Source organism: Salvia hispanica, chromosome 4 (assembly GCF_029641045.1).
Source record: "Salvia hispanica isolate PSC_SH4W2 chromosome 4, Shi_PSC_v1, whole genome shotgun sequence".
Lineage (NCBI taxonomy): Eukaryota > Viridiplantae > Streptophyta > Magnoliopsida > Lamiales > Lamiaceae > Salvia > Salvia hispanica.
The window spans coordinates 16101012-16125933 of record NC_142695.1 but is presented as its reverse complement, the minus strand read 5'-3'; the positions used below and the strand labels follow the sequence as shown (position 1 = coordinate 16125933).

General features: G+C 36.5%; 3 protein-coding genes and 1 pseudogene across 3 annotated transcripts; 1 reads left to right on the top strand and 3 right to left on the bottom strand.

The window, feature by feature from the left end:
* Positions 1 to 3741: 3741 nt before the first annotated feature.
* On the top strand, positions 3742 to 6961 carry LOC125195806 (elongation factor 1-gamma 2-like). The gene is made up of 8 exons (XM_048094041.2): positions 3742 to 3871; positions 4008 to 4038; positions 4806 to 4955; positions 5035 to 5095; positions 5176 to 5228; positions 5363 to 5464; positions 5584 to 6073; positions 6406 to 6961. Exons 2-8 carry the CDS (start codon positions 4030 to 4032, stop codon positions 6783 to 6785), a joined length of 1245 nt encoding a protein of 414 aa, XP_047949998.2. The 5' UTR covers positions 3742 to 3871; positions 4008 to 4029; the 3' UTR covers positions 6786 to 6961.
* An 826-nt stretch (positions 6962 to 7787) lies between these two features.
* Positions 7788 to 9400, bottom strand: LOC125193372 (GDSL esterase/lipase At1g33811). Its single transcript, XM_048091145.2, has 5 exons — positions 9140 to 9400; positions 8938 to 9062; positions 8612 to 8860; positions 8273 to 8531; positions 7788 to 8173 (listed from the first exon to the last, which is right to left on the bottom strand). The coding sequence occupies exons 1-5, from the start codon at positions 9363 to 9365 to the stop codon at positions 7950 to 7952; spliced, it is 1083 nt and encodes a 360-aa protein (XP_047947102.1). The 5' UTR covers positions 9366 to 9400; the 3' UTR covers positions 7788 to 7949.
* A 463-nt stretch (positions 9401 to 9863) lies between these two features.
* Positions 9864 to 11017, bottom strand: LOC125191634 (glucuronoxylan 4-O-methyltransferase 2 pseudogene; annotated as a pseudogene).
* Positions 11018 to 11581: 564 nt separating this feature from the next.
* On the bottom strand, positions 11582 to 21496 carry LOC125194411 (dynamin-2A-like). The gene is made up of 22 exons (XM_048092605.2): positions 21128 to 21496; positions 18705 to 18755; positions 18495 to 18615; positions 18254 to 18343; positions 18071 to 18132; positions 17854 to 17968; positions 17378 to 17720; positions 16497 to 16644; positions 16120 to 16221; positions 15920 to 16039; positions 15574 to 15657; positions 15352 to 15479; positions 14960 to 15044; positions 14673 to 14820; positions 14177 to 14253; positions 13676 to 13732; positions 13436 to 13586; positions 13200 to 13348; positions 12837 to 12950; positions 12690 to 12757; positions 12407 to 12576; positions 11582 to 12135 (listed from the first exon to the last, which is right to left on the bottom strand). The coding sequence occupies exons 1-22, from the start codon at positions 21275 to 21277 to the stop codon at positions 11897 to 11899; spliced, it is 2772 nt and encodes a 923-aa protein (XP_047948562.2). The 5' UTR covers positions 21278 to 21496; the 3' UTR covers positions 11582 to 11896.
* Between the last annotated feature and the right edge of the window lie 3426 nt (positions 21497 to 24922).

Genomic DNA, 24922 nt, shown 5'->3' with positions numbered 1-24922 from the left:
TCGCATTTTGAAGGTGGATCTAGAGGCTTCAAGGTTATCTAAGGTTCTTGTCAGACGCGGTGATCGCTCCTTTTGGTTTGACAACTGGTCTTGCCTTGGTGTTTTATGGGATTTACCTTATGACATACATCCTCCTCAATCACATATTTCGATTAGGGATTTTTTCGAGGATAGGGAGGGGTATGCAGAAGTGTTCGAAAATTTTCTCTCGCAAGAGACTATGTGGACTTTGATGCATATGGAGATGAACTTTAGAGACGACCTTGATTTGCTTGTTTGGGCTCCTACCACAACTGGGACTTTGTCAGTTAAATCAGCTTATGAAGCCATCAGGAATTCTCATGAAGAGGTTTCTCTAGTGCCACATTTATGGAATAAGTATGTCCCTTTGCATATTTCAATTTTCAACTGGAGATTGTTTAACTGCCTTTATCCTTTTCCTGAGGTTCTTCAAAGATATGGGTATATTCTACAACCCTCGATTTGTTGCTTCTGCCAAGGTGCTTACGGCAGTATTGGGCATGTTTTTTTCTCTTGTGCAAAATCACGTGGCATTTGCACATATTTTGCAGGAATCTTGGATATCAATTTTCACAACGACATTGGCTTATGGAATTTTGTTCAATCATGGGCCTCCAAAGGGGGTTCATTCTCAACTTGGAAAATCATTATTAAAGTGATTCCTTTGTTTATAACATGAGAGCTTTGGAAGGCTAGAAACAAATACCTCTTTGATTTGGAGAAGTTTTCTCAAGATCGAATAGCAAAAGAAGTACATATGCATGTTTGGAATATGCTTAAAGCTTGGGACTTAGGTGTATCTTCTCGGAGGGAAAGGAACAAAATTGACATAGCGTTTGGGTTGAAGTTGAACATTACCAGGATTAATCAAGTTATTTTGGTTTGTTGGAAGCCTTCAAGCTCTTATACCTTAAACACAGATGGTTCTTGTTTTAGCTCTCCAGGAGCGGCAGGATGTGCATATGTGATCAGGGATCAACATGGTCACTTTATTCTGGCAGAATCAGTGTTCCTGGGGCCTGTTGATAGTTTTACAGCTGAAATTATCGGAATTTTGATGGGGATGAGGAAGCGTGCTAGTATTGGTTTATTGAATGTGAGAATCCAAACGGACAACAAACCACTAGCACAAATGTTGGATAAAGGTGAAGGCTTCCCATGGAGAATTACGATGAGTTGTGTGAAATTTATAAAATCATGGACACATATACATACAAGGTGGAGCATATTTACCGTGAAGTGAATGTCGTCGCAGATTTCTTGGCGAAACAAGCTTCCTCAGGTCTCTCAATCGAATTCAATTGTGCTTCAATGCTTCCCCGTACTGCAAGAGGTTTGCTACGTCTCGATCGTATTTCCTACCCATACTTACGAGAAAAAAAGGGCAATAGCTCCAAGGAGACCTTCCAACTCAGAAGATAATGGTGCGAAAATGCTTGGGTTGGTTTTTATGCAAATAGAGATTGGAGATTGTTAGTTTTAAAGAGGGAAGGCTTGAAGCAAGTTGAAAATTTGTATTGCTATCTTTATATTTGAAGCTATCAATGAAAATGGACTCTTGAGACAAAAAAAAAAAAAAAAAAAACTAAAAATTCATTTTTAGTTTTATATATTGTCTATAATATTATTCCACCACATAAATGTTTTTGAGATAATATGAATTTTATCTATTTATATATGTAAAATATGTACTTTTTTGGCTACACTAATTAAAAATTTATATATTTAATAATTATTTAAATTTTACCATTCACTTATTTTAAATACTCTTAATATTTAAATTACTTAAAATGTTTAATATATGTTTTTGTTATATATTACTATTAATTACTATAATTTATTATTCACTAAATTTAATATATTTTGTAAGAGTATATTTTATTTTATATTTATAAGATAAAACGGTTCGACCAATGATTGAATCGGTCGGACCGGTTGAACCATGAACCAGTAGCCTCGCCGGTTCACTGGCCGGTCCGGTTTTTAAAACATTGATTTGAACTGATTTTCCTCTATTTCTATATAATACTCCCTCCGTCCCACAATAAGAGTCCTGTTTTGCCACTTCGGCCTATCCCAAAATAAAAGTCATATTTCACTTTTATCATAAATGGTAAGTAGGTCTCATATTCCACTAATTTATTTCATTCATTTTGTTATATAATTAATGTATATAAGTGGAACTTATATTCTCATTTTTTTTTATATTTCTTAAAACTCGTGCTACAACTAAATAATTTATGACGGGAAGTATAATTTTACTATGTATAAGGCGAAATGAGTGGGTACATGTTTAAAATCCAAATAATCAGTATAGCCCAAAATTATACTCCTACTATTGGTTAATTTAATTTTCAAATTGTACCCACCTCAATCGGAAGCGATATAAGACTACTTTTATGAATTTTCAAACATTAGCCTTTGTGGTGCAATGGCAGAATATGACATTGTCTCAATTCCAGACCGAGGTTTCTCATTTGCTACGTTTTATTTTAGTTTCTATTTTATAAGTAGTATATTCCTATGTATATAAGAAGTATTTTATCTATAACATATTTATTATATTGGTTCTTTTATATTTTTAAAATAAATTGAAAATTTACTCAAATCATTTATACTAATTGCAGTATTATATTCTTATTTATACAAAATAATCAAGTATTTTATCTAGTATAGTTATTACTATATATTTTTATTTTCTATTTAAAAAAATAACTCAAATTTTGTTCAAATAACTTATACTGCCTACCTCATGTTACTCACATTTTTCTTTTTTGACTTGTCTAAAACTACTTATACTATTTATATTTTAAGTAAGAATTATGGAGTATCTAATTATGGTTTATAATTAATTAACTATTCTCTTATTACACTTAAAATACTAATTATTTGATTCTAAATTTATGACATAAAATGAAAAGGGCAAGTAGTATGAGACAAAGAAAGTACTCCATTAAATAATATTCCTACATTTATGTTTCATCCGCCATCAATAATCGTCCAATTTTTGCTATTTTTGTTAGTTTACCAATTTATGTTCCATTTGCTTTTTTACTGTTTTTTTATAATGGATCTTACATTTATTAGCATTACCTCGTTTACATTTATATTTTATTATAAAATTAATGTATAAAAGTAAGACTAATCTTCAATTATCTTTTTCCATTCACTTTTCATTATATTTCTTAAAATCTGTGTTCTGACCAACCTGGCCTTGTATTGGTGGACAAAAGTAGTAGCCTTTAACATTTTTTTTTATCTATTTCACTATTTGCATAGTTATATTTTTCGTTTTTTGCTTTTAGAATAATTGGAAATTTGACTGAATAGTATATGTTCATAAAGAGTTACTTTCAAAGATTGTGTAACTATTAATAAAATAAAATATTTGTGGACATTCACAAGTAATAAAATGGAAAGACAAAATTATCAGTGAAATATATAAACTCCAAATCAAGAGATATACACCACTGGTGGAGATTGAATGCCACAATGCCGAATCAAAAAAGATGAAGTGGAATAAAAGAGAGAGTAATGATTATACGAGTTTCGATAAATTTAATGTTTGACTTTAATATTGTTGTCTTTGATAGTAATTTTTTTTATTTACCTAATTAATTAATTTAAAATGGATTTATCATGTTTAAATAAATAAATTAAATGTTAAATGCATTATTTATAATCAACTTTTAAATTTTAGACCTAGTGTAACTGTCCCCTAAATCCTAGTAGCACCGACGTCGCAAATTAGCTAACAGTATAAATAGAAGCTTCGAGAGAACCCTAAACCTCTCTTTGCTTATCTACACCTCACTCTCACTCAGAGTCGACCGGTTCCGTTACTCTACAGGTGAATTTTCTGCAATTTTGCGTTTCCGTTTCTTTCTCTTCGCTATTTCAGTGCGCATTATCATTTTCGTCATTTCCAGTTGTTAATTTTTTTGTTGTTTTTAAGTTGTATTTATTATTTGCTGCTGTTTTTGTAGATTCCTTTAATCGCGCGGAGCCATGCCTCTGGTGAGTTTTATTTCTTATTTCTTGTGTCAGATTTAGTTATATGTGTTGTATTGCTGCAGATCTATGAAGTATTGGATCATTGGTTGAAAACTAGATCGATTATTTTGAGTTTGAGTTTGTGATATGTTAGGGATTGTTCTTTTTCCGGAATTTGATTTTGGTGATTGCAAAATTGAATTTGTATGATCGGTTATTGACATTTCTCTTAAGAACTGGTTCTTTGTTTGAGAAATGATTGATAAAATAACCTAAATAAAAAGTTCCAAAAATATCATTGCAAAAATTAGTAATTTGTCCCCAATATTATGCATTTTTTTATGATTATAGAAAATGAATCATTTGTTTACATTTTAGGCATAGTGCTTCTATTTTTCCTACACCACAATTGTCAACCTAAATAATCCAATCATATTTTATCATCTCAAATATCAATATTTTTTATGCCAAATGCCCCCTTAGAATTTTGTGCAACTTCCCATTTTAGTCGATTAATGAAGAATATATCAATGTATCTGTGAGTCGATACTGTTGCATGCATTGCCATCTTGTAGAGACACAGCATTTTTAAAACGTTTCTTTCTTACCTGTGAGTTGTTGGCTTGTATTGAGAGAGTAGCCTTAGTGTCCCACAGGATGTTAATTAGTGTGCTAGAGGAATATACACTAAGTTAAGAATATTTGTTGTCACTCTATACTGCTGAATCTAGGTTGGTGTGTGCTCTTTATGGTTGATTCAACCTGGTGACCTTATACCTTCTTCTGTACAGGTTTTGCATTCCGGGAGTGGGAACAAAAATGCCCTTAAGGCACTTGTTACTGCAGAATACAGCGGTGTGAAGGTTGAACTGGCAAAGAATTTTGAGATGGGTGTGTCAAACAAGACCCCAGAATTTCTCAAGATGAATCCTATTGGAAAGGTATGATATAGTGTAAAGAAGAACCCTACTTATCAAGCTGAACCTATTCTGCTTACTGATTTTCATTTTCTCGGTATAGATTCCTGTGCTTGAAACACCTGATGGCCCGATACATGAAAGCAATGCTATTGCACGTTATGGTACTTGCACTCTTGTTCGTTCTATTTGCTTTAATTGTGGATTTCTGGTCTATGCTGACCTATTTCTTGCTTATGTACAGTGGCTCGATTGAAGTCTGATACCACCTTATATGGCTCTTCGTTGATTGATTACGTAAGTGATTGTTTTTTGGTTGTAGAGTAGAGTCGAAAAGTATATATAATTGGTTTGCACAAATGTGTTCATTTTATAATTGAAGTTGGGGATCTGATTACTATATTTGTGTTTTTGTTTACTTGATCTTTTAGGGGCACATCGAGCAATGGATTGATTTTTCTGCTACTGAAATTGATGCTAATCTAGGGCGTTGGTTGTACCCCCGACTTGGTTACGGTCTCTATCTTCCTCCAGTATGTCATTTTAATGGCTATCTTTCTGTACCTTGTGCATTTATCCACCACGAAAAAAGTTTTCATTTGGATGAATCATGATGGATTATTGACATAATTGTTTCCCCTGTTGTGCACAGGCTGAGGAGGTTGCAGTTTCCACGCTGAAGAGAGCTCTTGAAGCACTGAACATTCATCTTGCCTCCAATACATACTTGGTTGGACATGGAGTGACACTTGCTGATATTGTCATGATATGTAATCTCAGCGTCGGATTTAAGGCAATCATGACTAAGAGCTTTACATCACAATTCCCACACGTGGAAAGATACTTCTGGACCTTGGTTAATCAACCAATTTTCAAGAAGATTTTGGGTGATACTAAACAAGCGGAATCTATTCCCCCAGTTGCATCAAAAAAACCCACTCAGCCAAACGAGCCTGCAAAGCCCAAGCCAAAGGAGGTTAAGAAAGAGGAAGTGAAGCCGCAAGAAGTAGCAGAGGAAGAAGCACCCAAGCCTAAGGCAAAGAATCCATTGGATCTTTTGCCCCCTAGTAAGATGATACTAGATGACTGGAAGAGGCTGTACTCTAACACAAAGACCAATTTCCGTGAGGTTGCCATTAAAGGTAATCACTCTAACCAACCAAGCATATGTTTACTTTGCTTTCTGTGCTTAACTAGTCTTTGGTGATTTGTAATTGTAAAGTATGTTTGAGTAATCTGTGTACCCTAGAATTTCTTTCTTCTGTTTTTTGTGATGTTAGGAGCCTCAGTGTGTTTGTGTCATATTGTCTGTGTGCGCCCATGCATGTTTGTCTAGTTTATCTGTGACTGGACGAGTACAAGCAAGCATATTGTAAATTTGTACCCTCTAAATATTGCGTCTTATATGCGTAATTGCAGTTTGACAATCAGACTGCAATCATTGTTTAATCATGAAAGCTCATTTCTTGCGCAGGGTTCTGGGACATGTATGATCCAGAAGGATACTCACTTTGGTTCTGTGATTACAAATACAATGATGAGAACACTGTCTCTTTTGTTACCATGAACAAGGTCGGTGGTTTTCTGCAGAGAATGGATTTGGCACGCAAGTATGCATTCGGGAAGATGCTGATTATTGGTAACGAGGCACCATTTAAGGTGAAGGGGCTGTGGCTTTTCCGAGGGACGGAAATCCCTAAATTTGTTGTTGATGAATGTTACGATATGGAGCTGTATGATTGGGTCAAGGTAGATATCAATGACGAAGCCCAAAAAGAACGCGTCAGTCAGATGATTGAAGATGCTGAGCCTTTTGAAGGTGAAGCACTCTTGGATGCCAAGTGCTTCAAGTGAAGAAGATAATGCTTGGACTCCTATGGTTCCCTGATTTTGTCGTCCCGATTTCTAGACTATCATCGACTTTATTCTGCAAAATAGGTTATTGAAACAGGATTTTTTGTGATCTAGCCTTTGCTAAATCTTTTTGATCCGGATATTTCATCAACGTACGTACCCTTGTTTTTACTCAATTATCTTTGTCAAAATGGCATTATGATTGTGAGTTGATAAACATTAGTGGGCCATTTGTTTCTCTTATAATCCATGTCTAATATTATGTGAGGATTCATTAATCGTTATTCTAGAAAGAGAGAAGAGAAGCGTAGGAGTGTAGTAAGTGTTTGGCATGCGATGTACTCCATGTTTGAATAAATGATGCCGCCATAACCACCCCTATGACATTATCTCACCTGTACCTCCCAACTTGTTATTCTCATTTGTTGTGTTTGGTTTTTCAGATAAAACAATACTAAAATATATTCTAAGATTGAGTTGTGGTTGGAGGGATTGACTATGACTAATTATCATATGATTATCCTTTGAGTTGTTATAATCCAAATATACTATATTTAATTCCAAGATACAATCTAGTAATCCGAACAGCTCATGGAGTATTTAAGTTGATCTCTCCCTTTCTTGATGTGTGACAACTAACATATGTTTATTCCAACGTAATGATATTCATTATTTTGTGTGTTAAGTGGAGAGAATAAAGTAGTGATAAAAGTGTTTCTTTTTTTAGTAACGAGTCATCTTAGTTGCAACAAACTAAAAATGAAAGTGGATCATCTTTGGAGGAATGTGGGGGGAGTACTTATTGGAAACCTAAGCTTTTGATACATTGAAATTTCGAAATAGTTAATGAACTCATTTACTCACCCCTTACCACTTTCTTCCTGCCCCACCTATAACCAGATTTTGCAAGTACAAATTTTCATGCCAAATTTTGATCTTGTTCTAGTCTTGTAACGTGATTTCTTCTTTGTGTCAGCTCTGGTTGTTTTGTGAGAGCAGGAATATTCTTGAATGAATCATTGGTTGAATTCCAACTCAACAAATGTTGCACATCAGTAGCAAAAGTTACAGAAGATGAAAGATTGGAGTTCAGAGGAGTATGTTTCCTCAATACAAAGACTTGAAATTACAGAAATTCGGAAACAATCAAGTTAGAATCATGGCCTAGAGTGCAGCCAGTTGCTGTATGTTTATGGGATAAGCAAAAGATTTACTCTTTGAACTATAAGCCTTCTTTGCAAGCAAAATGTTGGCAGCTTCAGTTGGATGAAACGCGTCCCAGAATACGTATTTCTGTCTGTTATCACATGGAGTTTGGAGAGGAAGACAAGTTATCTGGCCATTGTTCTTTCCTACTCCACAGCATCCTTTGTCCACCACATCAAATCCTACACTCCCACATTGTAATCTTATCAAAATCTGTTGCTAGTTTTCTCTTTTAAAACTAGTCTCGTATTGCGCCTATGAATGCAAAAAGTGTACCATACCGTATGTTCTGGCCTTCTGGACAAGGTCTTGGCTGCTGAAATACGAATCAAGGTAGACGAATCTCGACCCTGGCAGCTGACCTCTGTTGGCTTGATCCACCAGCTGTTTGAGACCGCTGTTGAAAAGGATGATCGCATTGTTGATCTCTTCGTTGCACCTGCTTCCACTTCCATTGTAACGCGCCAGCTGATAGGGTATGCACCCTATCTGCCCAACTCCAGTCACAATAACTTTCCGTGCTCCCAAGTTGTAGAGCGTCTGCACACAAAATGGGCACGAGCATGATCAAACGAACAAAAAAGACTATCAAGAAAATGGTGTGATGAAAAAAAGATTACTGTCAATTGTCTGGCATAATCCTGGAGGAGGGACTCAGCATAAGCCTTTGGTGTATAGCGGGAACTGGTTGAGTAGTAATCGCGCATGAAGTAGTTGTTGAGGTAGTCGTTGCTTCCCAATCCGCAGTAGAAGATGGCCTTGCTGAGATAGGCCGCCAGCGCGATCCCATTTCCTCTGAAGAATCGCCTTAGCTGCTGCACTGTTCTACCAAAGTTTTCTACTTGCTGGTTCATTGAAATGTGGTCTCCCTGAAAAAAAAGGATTCTTGGATTTATGTTATTTACTTCAAAAAAAAATGTGAAGCTATGAACAACATTGCACATACCAGATTATTTCCAGTTTCATCTCTGATCCCCGAAGCTCCAGATGCATAGTTTGCACCCTGAAGCAGTGCTCGGCCACGAATTGCAGCAAAGGGAGGAATATAGTTGGGGAAGCCCAACAATTTAGCTAGAAAGAGAGCAACAATATCAGTTGATGTTTGACAAGAGTAAGGACTAGTAGTTGAGGAAAAGCATGTCGTTCACCTAAAACATCGACAAAAGTGAGGCCGTTGGTGAAACGGCCTGTGGTTCCCTGAGGAAAATCGAGGCCGTAAGGCATGTAGTTAGCCCTGGCAAGAGTGAGGATTCCATTGTTGTTGCCATTGTCAACTAAAGAATCTCCAAAAATGTAAAAGGCAGGAACTTGGCTATTAGGCTGTGAAAATGCTGCTCTTGCTGACAAGCACAAGAAAGCTAAAACAGCCCACATAATGAAAATTCCAAACTAAAAAACAAGACTTGATTTTGAATACTCCAATGTAATGCATTTGTTTTTATAGTGTGTTTAAAGAAACAACCCGTGAGAGGAAAAGTGAAGCATTTAAGATGACACAGCGGTGAGAAGAGGTTATATCTCGTGATACTATTGCCATAACTGAATAATAATTGCAACCAGATTGATCATGCCTTAAATGGAAAGAATCAAAAGTATAGCTCCATCCATCACCATTAAATCCCCTAGGATTAGTTGGCAGCTTCATGTGAGTGAATGTAAATCAAACCATCAATGGTAAGCTATAATTGATTGTTAATAGCAAGAACGTAAAAATCGATTGCACTAATGATAGAACGGTTCTCACTATAACTATCGCGAACGTAAGAACAATTGCATTACACATATAAAGTGAGATTATTATATATAGTGTTTCCCAAGGTAGAAAAGTTTTTACAATAACCAATAAATCAAAATCAAATTCAAGATCATAAAGGCAACTGAAAACTGATAAAAACTTTTATTAGATAAAATCGTCCAATGTGTGATTATTTATCTGAAACTAGGAAAAGGATGATGTAACTTTAGCAATCAAACTAGGGACAAAATGGGGTTCCTACACTGGTCTTTTTATGACTTGGGATGTTGAAATGCCTCATCAACCCTTTCTCCTCCACCATATAACCCTTGCACAGAAAAGACAAAGAAAATGTATCCTCCACCTGCCTATTAATATCATGCACAAACACATCAGTGTCACCGTCTAATCTGTTCCTGGCCAACAATCCAGCCGTGTAGATGGCGCTCATCCTCCCGGGCATGTAGTCTGTGTATCCTGTGGGTGCATCCACCATGATCAGATCCCACTGTGTCTCATACACAAAACTAGGCAAGCTCTTTAGAGCAAGCCGGCATTTGGAGTGTCTTGGATCACACACTTGTTGGCACTGCTCTTGCATCCCAATCTGGTGGAGTTGTTTAGCTTGAGTCCTCTTGGTGTCATACACAACATGGTAGGATTCAAGAGACGGGTGCTCTACCGTGAAGTTTTTGATCCAGTTCTCGCTTTCCTCGAGGAAGACAGTGCGGCCGCCATGGTTGAGAGAGGTCCACAGTAGGCTGTCGTAGCCTAATCCGAAGACTAGGAAATTGCAGGGTGATTTTCTTTGGAGGACTTTGAGGGAGACTGAGACTTCTAGAACAGTTTGTTGTGGGGTGGTTCTTGAGAGTGCATGTGGACTAATGTATTTGATACAGAAGATGGGATTTTGGTGTATGTGTTTGAAAAATATGAAGTGAGTGAATCAGAGGAATATGGGAATGTTGGTCTCTTTATCAGTAAGAAGAGAGAGGAGGAAAAAGCAGCTCAAGATTAGCTTCCCATTCATGGGCTTTGGCTGCTTGCCTGTCATTGTGTTTGTGTGTGTTGCAGAATCTTCACTCTCTCTCACTCACTCTCTCTGTTTGGATAAGAGAGAAGAGAGATTCTGAGTTTGTGTTTTTCTTGAAATCTAACTTATAGTTGAAGCAAAGAAGGGGTTAGTTAGTGCTGATTTGATTAGAGAATTATCTAGCATTGATGGTTTACCCTCTTTTGTAATGGGAGAGGTTTAATTCACAATTTATTCTCCATTTTGTAGAAGACAATTACCTTAACTTGCTAGGAAATGATCGCACGCTATTATACTTTCTGAAAATTGATACTTTAACTACCCACAGCAATAGTACCTAGCATCTAAATATGGTTTGATATCCATTTAGACATGATTTAATAAATCTTCTGTAAGGACCGCATTTATTGTGTGTTTAATTTATTTCATTCCAAATGTGTTTGTTTTTTTTTTGTAATTTTAATGTATTTTTTAGAGGGGTGGGGCATGACAAGGAAGGAAGTCAACCAGAAAAGAAGAAAATAAATGAAAAACTAGAAAAAGAAAACATATTAAGAAGTGGCGATGAATGAATTGTTTTAATAATGGACTAATAGTGCCAAAAAGGAGTTGAGATGGGGCTTTGGGAAAAATATTGCAGTTGATATCTAGTTCAATTAATTAGATAAGTTTTGGTACGGAAAATGTCACGTATGATGAGTCTTAACTTATAAGAGTTGACATTAAGCTGTGACAAATCTTAATAAATTTATACATACAATTTGAGGATAAGATCTTAGACAACCGAACACAATGGTAGCAAATGTAAATGCAGAATTGAAATAGTTAAAGAATGGTGGTTTCATTTCGTGACGGTTGGTTGGGTGTAAAAATAGAGAAAATGTTAATATTCTCATGAAGAGAACACACATTACATCCGAGTATAGAAACTTCAATATAAGGCAATGGCCGATACAAAAAATGCAACAAGCTGCAACATGAATGACAGACACATCAATCGTGGAGTATTTATCTACAGAACTATACCAATTCTCGATTTCAGATCAATCAGAGTGGCTCGTGACACCTCGGAAATAAAGCACCCACTCGATAAGAATGCATGAACAGATTTTTCGTCAAAATCACCCCCACATAATTCTAAGATCTATAACTAGAGCTGGATGAAGGAGGAGCAGGTGGCAGTCGGTTAGGGGTGCGACGGCTACCAGAGTTTGCCCCTGAGCTCACATCACCATTTTGTGGAGGATCACTGTACCTTCGACTATGACCATTGGATCTAGAATCCCCATACGAATCACTTGGACCGTTGGCAGCAGCATCAAACGCCATTCTCCAGTCGTCGCCTGAGGATGGACCCGTGGCAGTTGGACTATTCTCTGCGCAGGGTCGCATAATAAGTTCACATTGAGGACTGTATTGCAAGATCTTAATTCAGCAACTACATCATTTTTTCCCCTTTCATTTTGTATACTTATTTTGAAATCATTATTATGCATCCACACTTTTTAGAACGACACAAGTTTCCTACTAGAATACTTTTAGATATTTTTCAACTACAAATTTTCAGATTAGACATTAGACGGAACGGGACTAATGAAACCTTAACTGCAAGTAAAGATAGTCATTGCTAATTTCTTCAAAAAATACCTGCTCCGTTGTTGGAGAAGCTGGAGGCTGCTGCTGCCCTATTGTCGTGAATGCTTAAGTTCCTTGTCAGCTTGGAGAGAAGAGCGGATTGTTTCTGGTGGCGTTCTCGCCTGCGCTTTACATTCTGGTCCTCAAGGAGCAACTCTTCTATTCTAGCTGTGCTTTGGGCACTACAGTTCCAATTTAAATCAAGCCATATCATGAATATGAGAACTGAGATTGAAAATCAACACAATATTTCACGACTATTTAGAACAACTCGTAGCATGGAAATGACACTAACCTGACAGAAATGTACAGTTTATTAAGCATGTCTTCTTTTGCCATCTCTACTTGGCAAAGTACAACCGCCTGCAATACAATAATTATACATGAAAAGAAGGAGCTTGACGACTCCAAGCCAAAAGACCATTTCAATATTAAACCCAACCTTTGGAACATTAGCAGCAAGACTGTTCAGAACAGCTTCAACATAACCACGCACTTCCTGAGCCATCCATCGAAGTTCTTCCTCAGGATCTGCAGGTCTTCGGGCCATTGTATCCTAGTCAAAGCAACCACAGTAAGATCAGTAAGCAGGGCTTTGTCGTGCAAATGTAGAAAAGATTTGATACTCCAGTGACAATACAAGGAAATAGATAGACTTGAAAAATCATATTTCTCCCATACAGGACTTCACATAATAAGTGTAACAGCAATACATTAACCTCATATCAATCAGAAAATATCAACCAGTTAAGGAGCATATATGCATCAGACATTTGGAATGTGCAGAAGTAAGCAAATTATTTACAAGAGAACCGTCAGAAAGGCTTTGCCGCATTGGAGGACCAGTTTCACCCTTCACTTGACCTCCTTTAGAACTGATTACATTTCTTAACTTACTCAACCACTCGGTCTTTTCTTGCATACTCTCAGCCTTCAAAACAACAGCACTTTGAGCTGCAGAAATGAGTAAAGTTCTAGTCAGTTTTAATCTTTACTTCTTAACGAAAAGAATGCCTCATGAGAACAAGAACTTAAAAGAACCTTTAAGAACAGTCTTATACTGAACCCTGCTTGTTAGCTTGAATGCAAGACTGGGTCCTTTTCCAGCATCACGACCACTTGCCTTTTTGTCTTTAGAACTCTTTGTAGGAGGAGATTCTTCTTCCTCTGAAACTTCTTCCAAGTTACATTCCTGATAATAAGAACCATAATATACAAGTTGGTTTCCTAAATAATGCATTTGAGGGGCTCACAGACATGCAGTACACTGCCAGTAAGTACCTCCAAAGTGATAACACCACGAAAATGCCGTTCTTCCTGTTTCTTGGTGTATCCAAGCTGCAGAGAGATCCAAGAAAATAATGAATCAGCAGGGTACATCATAAGGTGACCAGAGAACGGAGCATAATTATAAACAAAAGCACACTTTTTTTTCATCAAATAAGAACGTCTTTTACTTGCTGTTAGAAACTCTTCATTGAACTACTGAAAATAATTAAATAAGTTCAATGTCAGAACACAGAAGTAGAAAAACCAACTAAGAATATATGCATAGACCTATTCACCTATTAGAAATTTCAACTGACTACAAGTTTAAGAATATCTGCGATTAAGGAAAGTTCATACATAACAAGCTAAAAGGAGTTGGATCAGAAAATTTTCTTTCTATTCAGCAACCCAGAATTAAAGATGGAAAAAATCAAGCATTGTCTCCCATTGATCTAATCACAACATGGAATAATTGATCTTATTCCAATACATCCAAACCATGAATGGACTCACTTTTCCAGTCTTTTCATTCAGAACAAACCATCTTTTGCTCCACCCGCTGTTTTTGTTACTTTTCTTCAACAAAAAGCCTGAAAAAGGTGGAAATTAATCCCTAATCGAAACTTAAGCCAAAATTTTAAAACGAATTAGAATATGCTAGTTTTCCTTATAGATGATAAATACATTAAACAACACTGGGAAAAATACCATATAAGTGGTCAATTAAAATGACCATCGATTTAAAATTGCACAAACACCAAATTCTTGATCAGTAGTTGCTTTACTAGTCAGAAAATTCTGTGCAAGGACGAGCCAACAAAACAAATTTTAATAGGGCATTCTCAAAATTTTATCAAACATCAAAGTTGCACTAAACCATAACCTGAGTGTTGAGACAATGATAATATCAATAACAAAAACAAAAACCTATCGAATCACCACATCTAGATGACATCCAGCCTTTGGTTTATGAGAAGTGTAAAACTGCAAATAAAAAGTCATCATGAACCTGCAGTTATTTCCCCTTCCGGCCCAGCAACTTTTAGGACTGGTTCATCTTGCACATCCTTTTCTTTATCTTGTTGACTAGATTTATTGTCCTTCATTGACTTTAAGCCACCCCCACTCTGCTGGCCTCCAGTTTGAGGACTTGTTGCCTGAAACAGGAACCAAGACAGTTAAATCAGAACATAAAGTTTAAGAAACTTTCCGCAACCAATATTGAAGGACCATGCAATTTGAGTATCCTCAAAAAGGAGAAAGAAAGGAAAGAGTAACAAAGAAAACATTACATACCCTATTTAACATGGACTGCTCGGCTTCATGAGCCTTTTTGGAAGATCGACCTTTCAGCTCCTCTTCACGCCGCTGTCTATCCATCCTGGAAGAATGATCAAAAGAAACAACTATATGAATATGCAATATGACCATCAAGAAGGGAAAAACCAAATTAATTCTGTATTACAAAAAGGCAACTAAACACAATAAATATAGAAAAGGTAAATTTGATAATCAACTCATTTTCTTCCACTACCTCTGCACAATTAGAAACCAAAAAAAGTAAACAAATAAAAGATCAAACCAAATTTTATTGTCAATATACTTTCTCCTACTATTTCTCAAAAATCTAAAGAAAGCCAGATAAAAGCTGCAAATGGTCCAGAACTCAATCAAATTGCTAAGCATACCGCCTCTGCACCAATCGGATAAAATGTTGGGGAGGAACAAATGCGCGTTCCATGTCAACAAGTGCTACTACCATATTTTTTGCATTAGTTTTGTAGCTTTCAAGAGCAGTTGAGGCAACCGCTATGACCTACACATGAAGCAGAAATACATTCTCTGACTCAGAAGAAACAATTAGCATAATATCAACTGTTGAAATCTATAGCTCCATCTCAATCATGTACCTCTCGCTTAAATGGAGGATATCTTCCAAGGCCTGGTGTGGCATTCGCAGCAGCTGTTACGATATCAACAAGTACCCTGTGCACCTATTCACATGATTGTAAATATTGTAGCTTTGTTGTATGCAGAAGAGAAAGTGACATTGCATGAAAAAAATGGAAAAGGGGGTAGAAACAAAATCATGTGGAGCAAACACCAAGGTGCAAGTTACAAAATTCAGATATAAAGATATAATTTCCATCAAGTTCAATATCCAAGAAAGGTCTGACTTCTGAGAAAGACGGCACTTTAATCTTGGATCATAATTAGGACATCATCCAACAGACAGAGAAATTATTCAAGGCTTACCTCATCAACACAAAGACGTGAAGGTTCTTTAGCAAGCTCCAAAACACCCTTTATTAAAGATCTCAGCCCTTTCTCAGGAGATATAAGATAAGGTTGATAACCGTCAGCTTCAAGAACAATCTGGAGAGATTTACAAGTGTAAATGAGCAAAAAATAAGACTTCAGAACATATCATTGTTGAGATGATGTAGAAAGCATACCCTCTTTACGTTATTGATGTCGAAATGTCTATCTAAAGGCAATTGCTTGATTCTATTGGGGAAATTTCCTTCAAAACTAGCAACAACTTTCCATCCAAAACCCTGCAAAGAATTGTGATTCAAATCTAGGTAGAATACTAATTCTTTTAAAGTGGGTGCCCATGGATGAACCATTGATGCTCCATCTATTGATCTTGTTTTAACTGACCCAGATAGGGTACAGCATATATAACACAGTATAAATATATGATAAGTTAGATGCATTTATGTGTCACAAAGATAAGCCGGAGGAATTTGTCCTTCCAATTCATGTTAAAAATGTTAATCAATACTACAATTGCGAGGCTAATCAGAAAATAGCTTTAATCATATCTCACCTCCCCAGTTGTGATGTGTTGGAGGAATCTGTCCTCAAATTCACGGCAAAGCTCCAAGGCTAAAGCCTTTGTACCCTCAGAGCTGTGAACCATCTGCTCACCAAGTTTGACTAGTTCTTCCTGTACTATTTGGGACTTACCCTGGAGCCTTCAGGAAATGCAGAATAGGTACACGGTCAATATATGTTTTCAATACTCGAACAAACTAATGAAGAAAAAGTAGTTTTTTAGTATCCATAATCAAATTACATAATGAGAAAATCATGTATCAGGGCCAACCAATCTTCTATGGGAGGGGTAAATCATAATAGAACCATTTCACTAAGTGTGCAATCAGATATTTCGCAGATAGAGTCATTTACACCAGTAAAAATGAAAAAAAAAAAACAAGAAAAAGCAACCTAAAACATAGACGTATGAATTGACTCCAAAACAAATGTTGAAAGAAGAAAATGTCTATATGACATCTAATCTTTGTCAAAACAAAATAGCCACATTGTGGATGGCACAATAGCTACATTGTGGATGAAACGGGTTTTAATAAAATGGTTAGTAGTGTATGAGTGGAGTAAGGGTCTCACTAAATGGTGAAAATTGTGAGCTGTGTGGATACTACTACTAAAAAAGGAAACTGGCAAAGTTTTTGCGGACGGAACGAAAAAGAAAGTTGTCACAATTTTTGCATAAACGGAGGGAGTAGATGTCATCATGGGATAGATAAATCATTTTCTAGATGGAGAAAAATATTAGTTATGCTCATCACTTCATCTTAGGAAAAACATTAAGTATTTACTATGTGGCTTACAGAAACAGAACATGTCTTCAAGATATAATAGTACAAGTGGTAAACCAAGGACAAGAAGCTTGAAGCAATATCATACCCAGATAGAAGGTTAGGAAGTCTAACTTTCATACGACTTCGGATCTGTTGAGCCAGGGTCTCTACCAAGGCTACTCGCCCAAGCTTGCTTTGAGGGGCTCCAGTCAGTATAGATTTCAAACTTTCAGTCTCTGCTCGCCATGCAGTTTCTAAGGAATTATCGGCACCAACGCTCCCCGATTGTGAGGATGCTATAGAGACAGATTGACCAATCAAAGCGACCCATGGAATATCAGATGTACTTCGGGGTCCTTGGTTCGATAGAAGAGCCTGCACAGCAGCTAGGACTTTTGGTTCTGAAGATGCTTGATCTATCTTGCTAATGACTCCAACAGTTCTCGTAACTAAGAAATAGAAACATAGGTTGATCACATATAGGTATAAAACTGGACAGAAGACAGAACTCTTTATAGTTCTTCCTAGTTTTTCCTTTTCTGGAATGTTATAAATCATGAAGAAAACACAGAGCAAACCCACATTCTCCGTCAAGCTCCTTCGCAATTCTGATTGCTTTAGCTGAGGCCACTTCTGGGGCCTGGGAAGCAGGTATCACAACCAATAATATTGCATCACTGCGTTCAGCGTATTGACTCTGTAGGGAGGAAAATGGGTTATCAGGATAATTAACTACGAATTTCTGTGTCTAACATAAAATCCTCAAATTCAGTCTAACGGATGTCCTTAATATCCTTACCAGTGGATCATCAAGACTCCCCTTATCCACTCCAGGCAAATCTATCAATTTCAATGGGGGAGCTGGAAGACAATAGATAACTAATATAAACATTCCAGGTACTCTAAGCTCAATAAGTAGAAGCAACAGCATGGAAAAGACCCAGAAACAAATAGGTAAAAATAATAATTTCCATAGACATACCTGTACTGGTTTGAAGTTTTAAATATATCTCATCTCGACTCTTGCCTGAACTTTTGCTCAATCTGTCCTGTAATGAATGCCGTAGAGCACCTATGACAGTTCAAAAGATTCAAAGGATGGACTCCGAGTGATCAGACAACCAAGATAGTATAGAATTCTTTTTTTATGGTCTGTGAATAGAATGCCTACTAGCTCCTACAGAACTCTGCATTACACTTAAAAGTTCAGTAAAAGGCCTCACTTGCAGAAACTTGCTGAGATTTACTATCAATCTGCAGAATGATTGATTTACTGCTCATGGAGGCATCCCTTGTTAAATCAACAACTATGGGAGCACGAGTAGCACCACCTTCACCAGTTGGCTGTAGAATTAAGGTTAATAAGAAGGAATGAGCTTATTCTTATGTTAATATATAATAGATGATTATGAGTAAGAGCTCATGACACTCACCAACGCAGGATGCCCGATTAGACTATTTAATACAGCAGACTTACCTGCGCCCTGATAAAAATGTCTCAGTCAGAAGATATCCCATGACAAAGACAACATAAATACAGGCAAACCAGCTAAGTACTGAAGTGAAAAGGTAACAATTTTATATCAGCCCCTGCATGTTCACCCTAGTAAGAATGTAAGGCCCTTCTTGGTATGATGGAATGGTGATTCCTACTTCCATTCCATTCTTTTGATTGATATAATGGAATGGAATGATCATGTGATATAATGGAGGAGAGAATGGAATGAAAATGCGAAGGAATTGTTATTCCATTCGTACCTTCGTTCCATTCCACCCTCATTCATTCCATCATACCAAGAAGGGCCTAAGGAGCTAGCCTACTTTGAAATTTTAATTTAAACACATTGAGTCATTAAACTCCAAAAATAAATTAGTTGAATAGACCTTGAGTAGATGTGCCACCTGCTAAAGCACCAGACCAAGGATCATCTGATTCGATGGTACGACCTCAATAAGAGAAAGTCCCACTAAAGGTTCCTACTTCTCCACTTCCCAGAATCTAATCATACACAACTGAAGCGCACATACATGGACAAACCAGGGACATAATCATCTGATTACAAACTTTTAGGTCTTCATTGGCATTTTCTGACCTTATATTAAAGTCCTTGTCATAATTAACACAGAGTATGTGCTATCAGTTTAGTTACGTGCTTGCTAAGAAGAAATAAAGAAACATATGTTCATGTTCGTGCTTTTCATATTTAAGTTTCATGGAACATGATCATGCTCATACTTGAGTATTCAAATTTGGAAGAAGCAAAATGAAAATCCATAAACTCAATGGAACAAATTACTTCCATCATCAGTTCAAGAAGCAGTAGCAGCTGTATGTCAGTACCTTTAAGGAGTTACAGAAGGTTCAGAAGTTAAGAGGAAATGTGATATCTTGAGAATTTCAGAAAATTCATCGTAAAAATTTATGGCCATGCAATTCAATCTACTAATATCTCATGCTCCCCCGTCCTACAAGAGTATGCACTCTTTCATTTTTAGTCTGTCCCACAAGAGTATGCACTTTCTGACTTTGGAAAACCTTTTCTCTCTACTGAGATGGGACCCATTCTCCACTAACAAATAACAATACTTTAGTTTTTCTTTCTATCTCTCTTTTACTTTACCAATTGTGCATTAAAACTCGTGCTCAACCAAAAGTGCATATTCTTGTGGGACGGAGAGAGTAATATTTATAAGTCTCTTGGGAGGTTTGAATGTTGACTAATGAGTAATGGAAGCTCCTCAAATTATAAGAATATGGGTTGTAAAGAATGTGGACAAGAAAAAACAATACCAGAAATGGCATAATATGAGAAGTTAATTTATGCTACGATAGAATGACTCCATGACTCCTAAACAAATTCTGAAACTAAAGACATTAAGCTTGACATGAGAGTAAAGATACATGATACATCTGAAAGTTATACTCCCTCTGTCCGACCAAAGCAAGTCACTTTCCTTTTTGGGGTGTCCCACCATAGGTGAGTCATTTCCTTTCTAACATATAATAATACATTTCCGCCCTCAAACTTTATTCTCTTACCTACTTTATTCACTCTTCACAGCTCTACTTTTTCTCTCTTTCCACTTAACTCTTTAAGTATCAATTTCTTAAATCTCGTGCCCAAAAGAAGCGCCTCACTTATGGCTGGATAGAGGGAGTACTATAGATCATTTCAAATTCTAGATTTAGAATTTCAATAGTTTATGAATGCATAAGGAAAAAGGTAGAGATAGTTCAAATTTCAGCCCAATTCAAAATGAATATAAGCATAGCCGAAAATCAATGTGAGACCTCATCATGCTGAGAAATGAACACAGTTATTACCAACTTGGAGTGCCATAACAAGCACCTAACATCTTGCATAGGACTCTTTACATGACTCAAATCATATAGAACACTGGAAATTTCAGATGCGTCAAAATACTTCTCTAAGGTTGTAAACGAGGCAAAAGTTTTATCACTCCCTCCTGCTCATTAGAATTTGGAAACTGAAGTTAACCTACCCATACCTTGGATAAATAAATGCTCATTCTAAAGGCACATCAAGCTCTAACAACATTAGAATTTATTTGTGTAGCTATCCAAATCTATTTTCTTCAACACATGTAACTGGCAAAATTCATGATCTACGCAGTCCAGCTTCCGTATGAGATACAAAAGAAAGTGGAACAGTTGAATGAAACATTCAAACACAAAAGAGCATATAAGCCCCAGCTATGAGATCACAGGTGCACAATCCCGATTCCAAAGTCAAATAACAGACCACATGTCCAGATCCGATGTATTGCATAACAACGAAGGTCTAAGTCACTTTCAAGTATGGAGCGCAACGAAGCTGTGATTAGCCATACTCACAGTGTTTCCGAGAGCAACAACATTGAGGAAAGTGGAGGGGCGTTTGGAAGAAGAAGCAGACGGCGTCTCATCCACGTCCTCGTCAGCAAGCAGCGCCGCCGCCTGCCGCATCGAATCAGAAAGCTGCGACAATTCCTCGATCGCCTCCATGGATGCCAGAAAATCTCCTCCCGAGATATCAACGTTTCGGATGCAATTGAATCAATGAGTGACTGAACCAGCCGGATCGAAGCAGAAATGGCGGCAGATCCAACGGAATGGGAGGAGATCAAGTCAATCCGAGTCCGGTATCGAAGACTGTATCTATATGTGCATGTATAGATTAAGCAGAGATTAGGGTTTGAGCGTTGTTTGATTGTTTGTTTGGATTTGTGGAAATTATTTCTATATGAAGAAAGAAAACGCTGTTAATTATGCAATTATTTTTCAGATTAACGGTTAATTACTCACCTGAGGCTGTGATTTCCAACCGTAGTTTTCCCACCATTTATTTTTGCTAAACGTAACTAATGAATCTAATTTAATTTGATTTGATTATTTACTTGGGTTGGGTATGTTTAAGTTCATGCTAAATATTATAGGTCCTTTATATTAGAAAATATTGTCATAGATCTCTAATTAGATGGAGTATCATTTATTATTTTGTTTATCACCATTTACGGTTGGTAATTTTCATGTCATTGAACCCTAAGGACGTATTATGCACCTTTCAATTTGTGGCAAGATTTGGGGTATTTTCTGAACATTTATAGGTATTTAGTAGGCCTGCTTAATCGGTTCTCCGCTTCTCGGGTACCCGGAATCGAAATCGGAACCGGCCGGGTAATTGAGGAATCTGTAACCGGAGAACCGGTTCCGGTTCCGGTACCGGTTCTAATATTTTTCAAAATTTTCGGTTCCGGTTCTACCCGGAACCGGATAATATATTAATTTCAGATTTTTAATTTTAGTTTTAATAACATTTATTTATTTTTTACTTAAATTACAATTAATCCTAACTTCCTAAGGAGCCAACAACTATGGAGTACATATTTTTCATTTGATGTCTCCTCATTTTTTGTATTCAATTGAGTTAGAAATACATCAAAAGAATGTGCTTCAAATATAAATTCGTTTGATATGCTTTCAATTACTAACATATTGTATAGTTTATCCAATTTTTTTCAATTAACATCTATAGTGTATATTTTGATACACATCTATATCGTTAAGAAATACTCCCTCTGTCCACGAATAAGAGTCCCGTTTTTTCATTTTGGTCCGTTCACAAATAAGAGTTCCGGTTCATAATTACCAATGGTAAAGAGACCCCACATTCCACTAACTCATTCCACTCACATATCGTTTAAAACTAATATATACAAGTGAGACCCCTATTCTACTAACTTTCTTCCACTCACTTTTCTTAACATTTCTTAAAACCCGCGCCATTTAGAAATGGGACTCTTAATCGTGGACGGAGGAAGTATACGACAAAATCAAATACTACTACTTTGAAATTATATTGATTTATAGGCCTTATTGTTTTATTTGATGGAAGGTATTTTGCTGAGTGATAATAATGTAATAAAGATATTAAAGAATTGAAATTCCATAATCTGTGGACTAGGCTTAATTAGTATACCACTTTTGAGACGTAGTTGTGCATAAATCACATGATTAGTGGTCAAGAACTATATTTTTACTCCATGTTAAGATTTTCAATATTTTGATTTGCATTTTTGTGTGTTTATTTAAATTTATAGGTATTAATTGTTATATTTCTAGATGTTGAATTATTTAAATAAATTAAAATTAAAACTATAAATCGGTTCCGGTTCTGAACCGGAACCGACCGGTTCTTACCTGACCGGTTCGGAACCGGATCCGGCCGGTTCCAGTTCCGGTTCCGGTTTTAGGATTCATAAAAATTTGTAACCGAGTATCCGGTCAACCGGACCGGGTAGAACCGGAACCGACCGAATAAGCAGGCCTAGTATTTAGTGTACGAGATACTACAAAATAATTTTTGGCAACGCTAAAGTTACTGTTGGCCCCGCATTGTTCAACACGAGAACTGGCTTATATGAATTCTTCGGAATTTGGTGGTATTTGTAATTGAAGTGATTCTCGAACCCAGAATTGAAGGCAATATTCCATTTGTACCCCTCTCATTTCTATTTCCACCAAATTTTTGGGACATTTTAGTCAGCTGAACAGAATAATAATTACTTAAACCAAAATTGCCCAACAGTGAAAACATGACTTATTCATTCTACACCAAAGAAATTGAATCCTAAAAATTACGTAAAAAATGACATGTGTTCTCTTTTCTCTATTTTTTTCAAATTCTTTACTTGCTTATTTGATCAACTCCCAAAATGGTGAAATAATGTGTAATGGTTGATGATGAAGGGTAAATGTGGTATTGGATGCCACATATTCGAGCCCTGTTAAGTATATTTATAGTGGATTTGGATCCCCTACTGTGTGCATTCGACCATAGCTGGGGGATACAATTACATACATACTTTAATTAAAATATTTATATAATTTTATATAAAATAATGTGGTGCGTGTAACATCCTCTGCTGTAGTGGTGCCCAATGTTTACGGTTCCGACGGTTAATTCGAACCGGAATCTCGAAAATTTACTCGAACCGAAATCGTCGATTTTAGAACCGTGGTTCGGTTCATGTTCGAAAATTTCCAAACCAAAATCGTGCCGAAACTGCAAAAAAACCGCCGGAAAACCGTGAAATCGAGTCGGAACCGTCGACGGTTTTGAACCGTAAAAACTGTTTAAAACCACCGTTTTGGAACCGAAACCGATGGTTTTTGAAATGAACCGTAACCGCAAAACACCCTCACGATTCGATTTTGGTTCAACATTTTCCAAAACCATAACCTTGGGCACCTCTACTCTGTTGTGGCTAAATGCACAACAAATGATCCAAACACATTATAGTTGGCGAGATAGTTGGGTTTTAAGATGTACTAAGAAATATGCTAACAAATATTTTTTTCTAAACAAAATTAACATACCACTAGTCTGGTTGAAATCAACTCAGCGTATTATTAGACATGCTCTAGACTGTGCCTTATTTCAACAGACCACTAGATGTGCTTTGATTTCTCTTGGTTAATCTTGGCACTTATGCAAACTCAGCGGATACTCAACTAATGTAAGCCTGTGATTCCAACTCCAAACTTGATATATCATGATTTTAATTTCTTTTAAGTCATTGTTATTTTCATAGCTCAACAATTTCATTAAGCTGCTAATTGATATGAATATAAACAAAAACATGGTCAGATCACATTAAAAAATCAAAAAGAATTAAATAATCCCAAAATATATGTAAAATTCGTGTTTACTGTAGATGTATGGTGCAACTTGATAGGATTGTACTGTCTCTTTCTGTTCAACCCCACACTTCGCCAATGTTGGAGAAATGTTTGATGTTTCTGCTTCTTAGTGGTTACTCTCGATCACTTGGCACTATTTTGTCGACGAATAACTTCATGTTTCATGCACTAAAGTTCTCACTCTGCTAACAATGAAATTTACATGGACTGAATTGTCTTTCATTACTCGACCCTTGACCTATTAGATGAAGGGAAAACATCTTACCAATCGAGTTTTACTTTATCGTCAAATATCCTCCTTAATTAGAGGCGTTTTAGATATACTTTATATAATGAGAATTATATTAAAGTGTAAATTCATGCATAATCAAGAATAATCAATAACTATTACCCCTTCCGTCTGCGAATAGGAGTTTCAGTTCTTTCCAACACGGATTTAAGAAATGT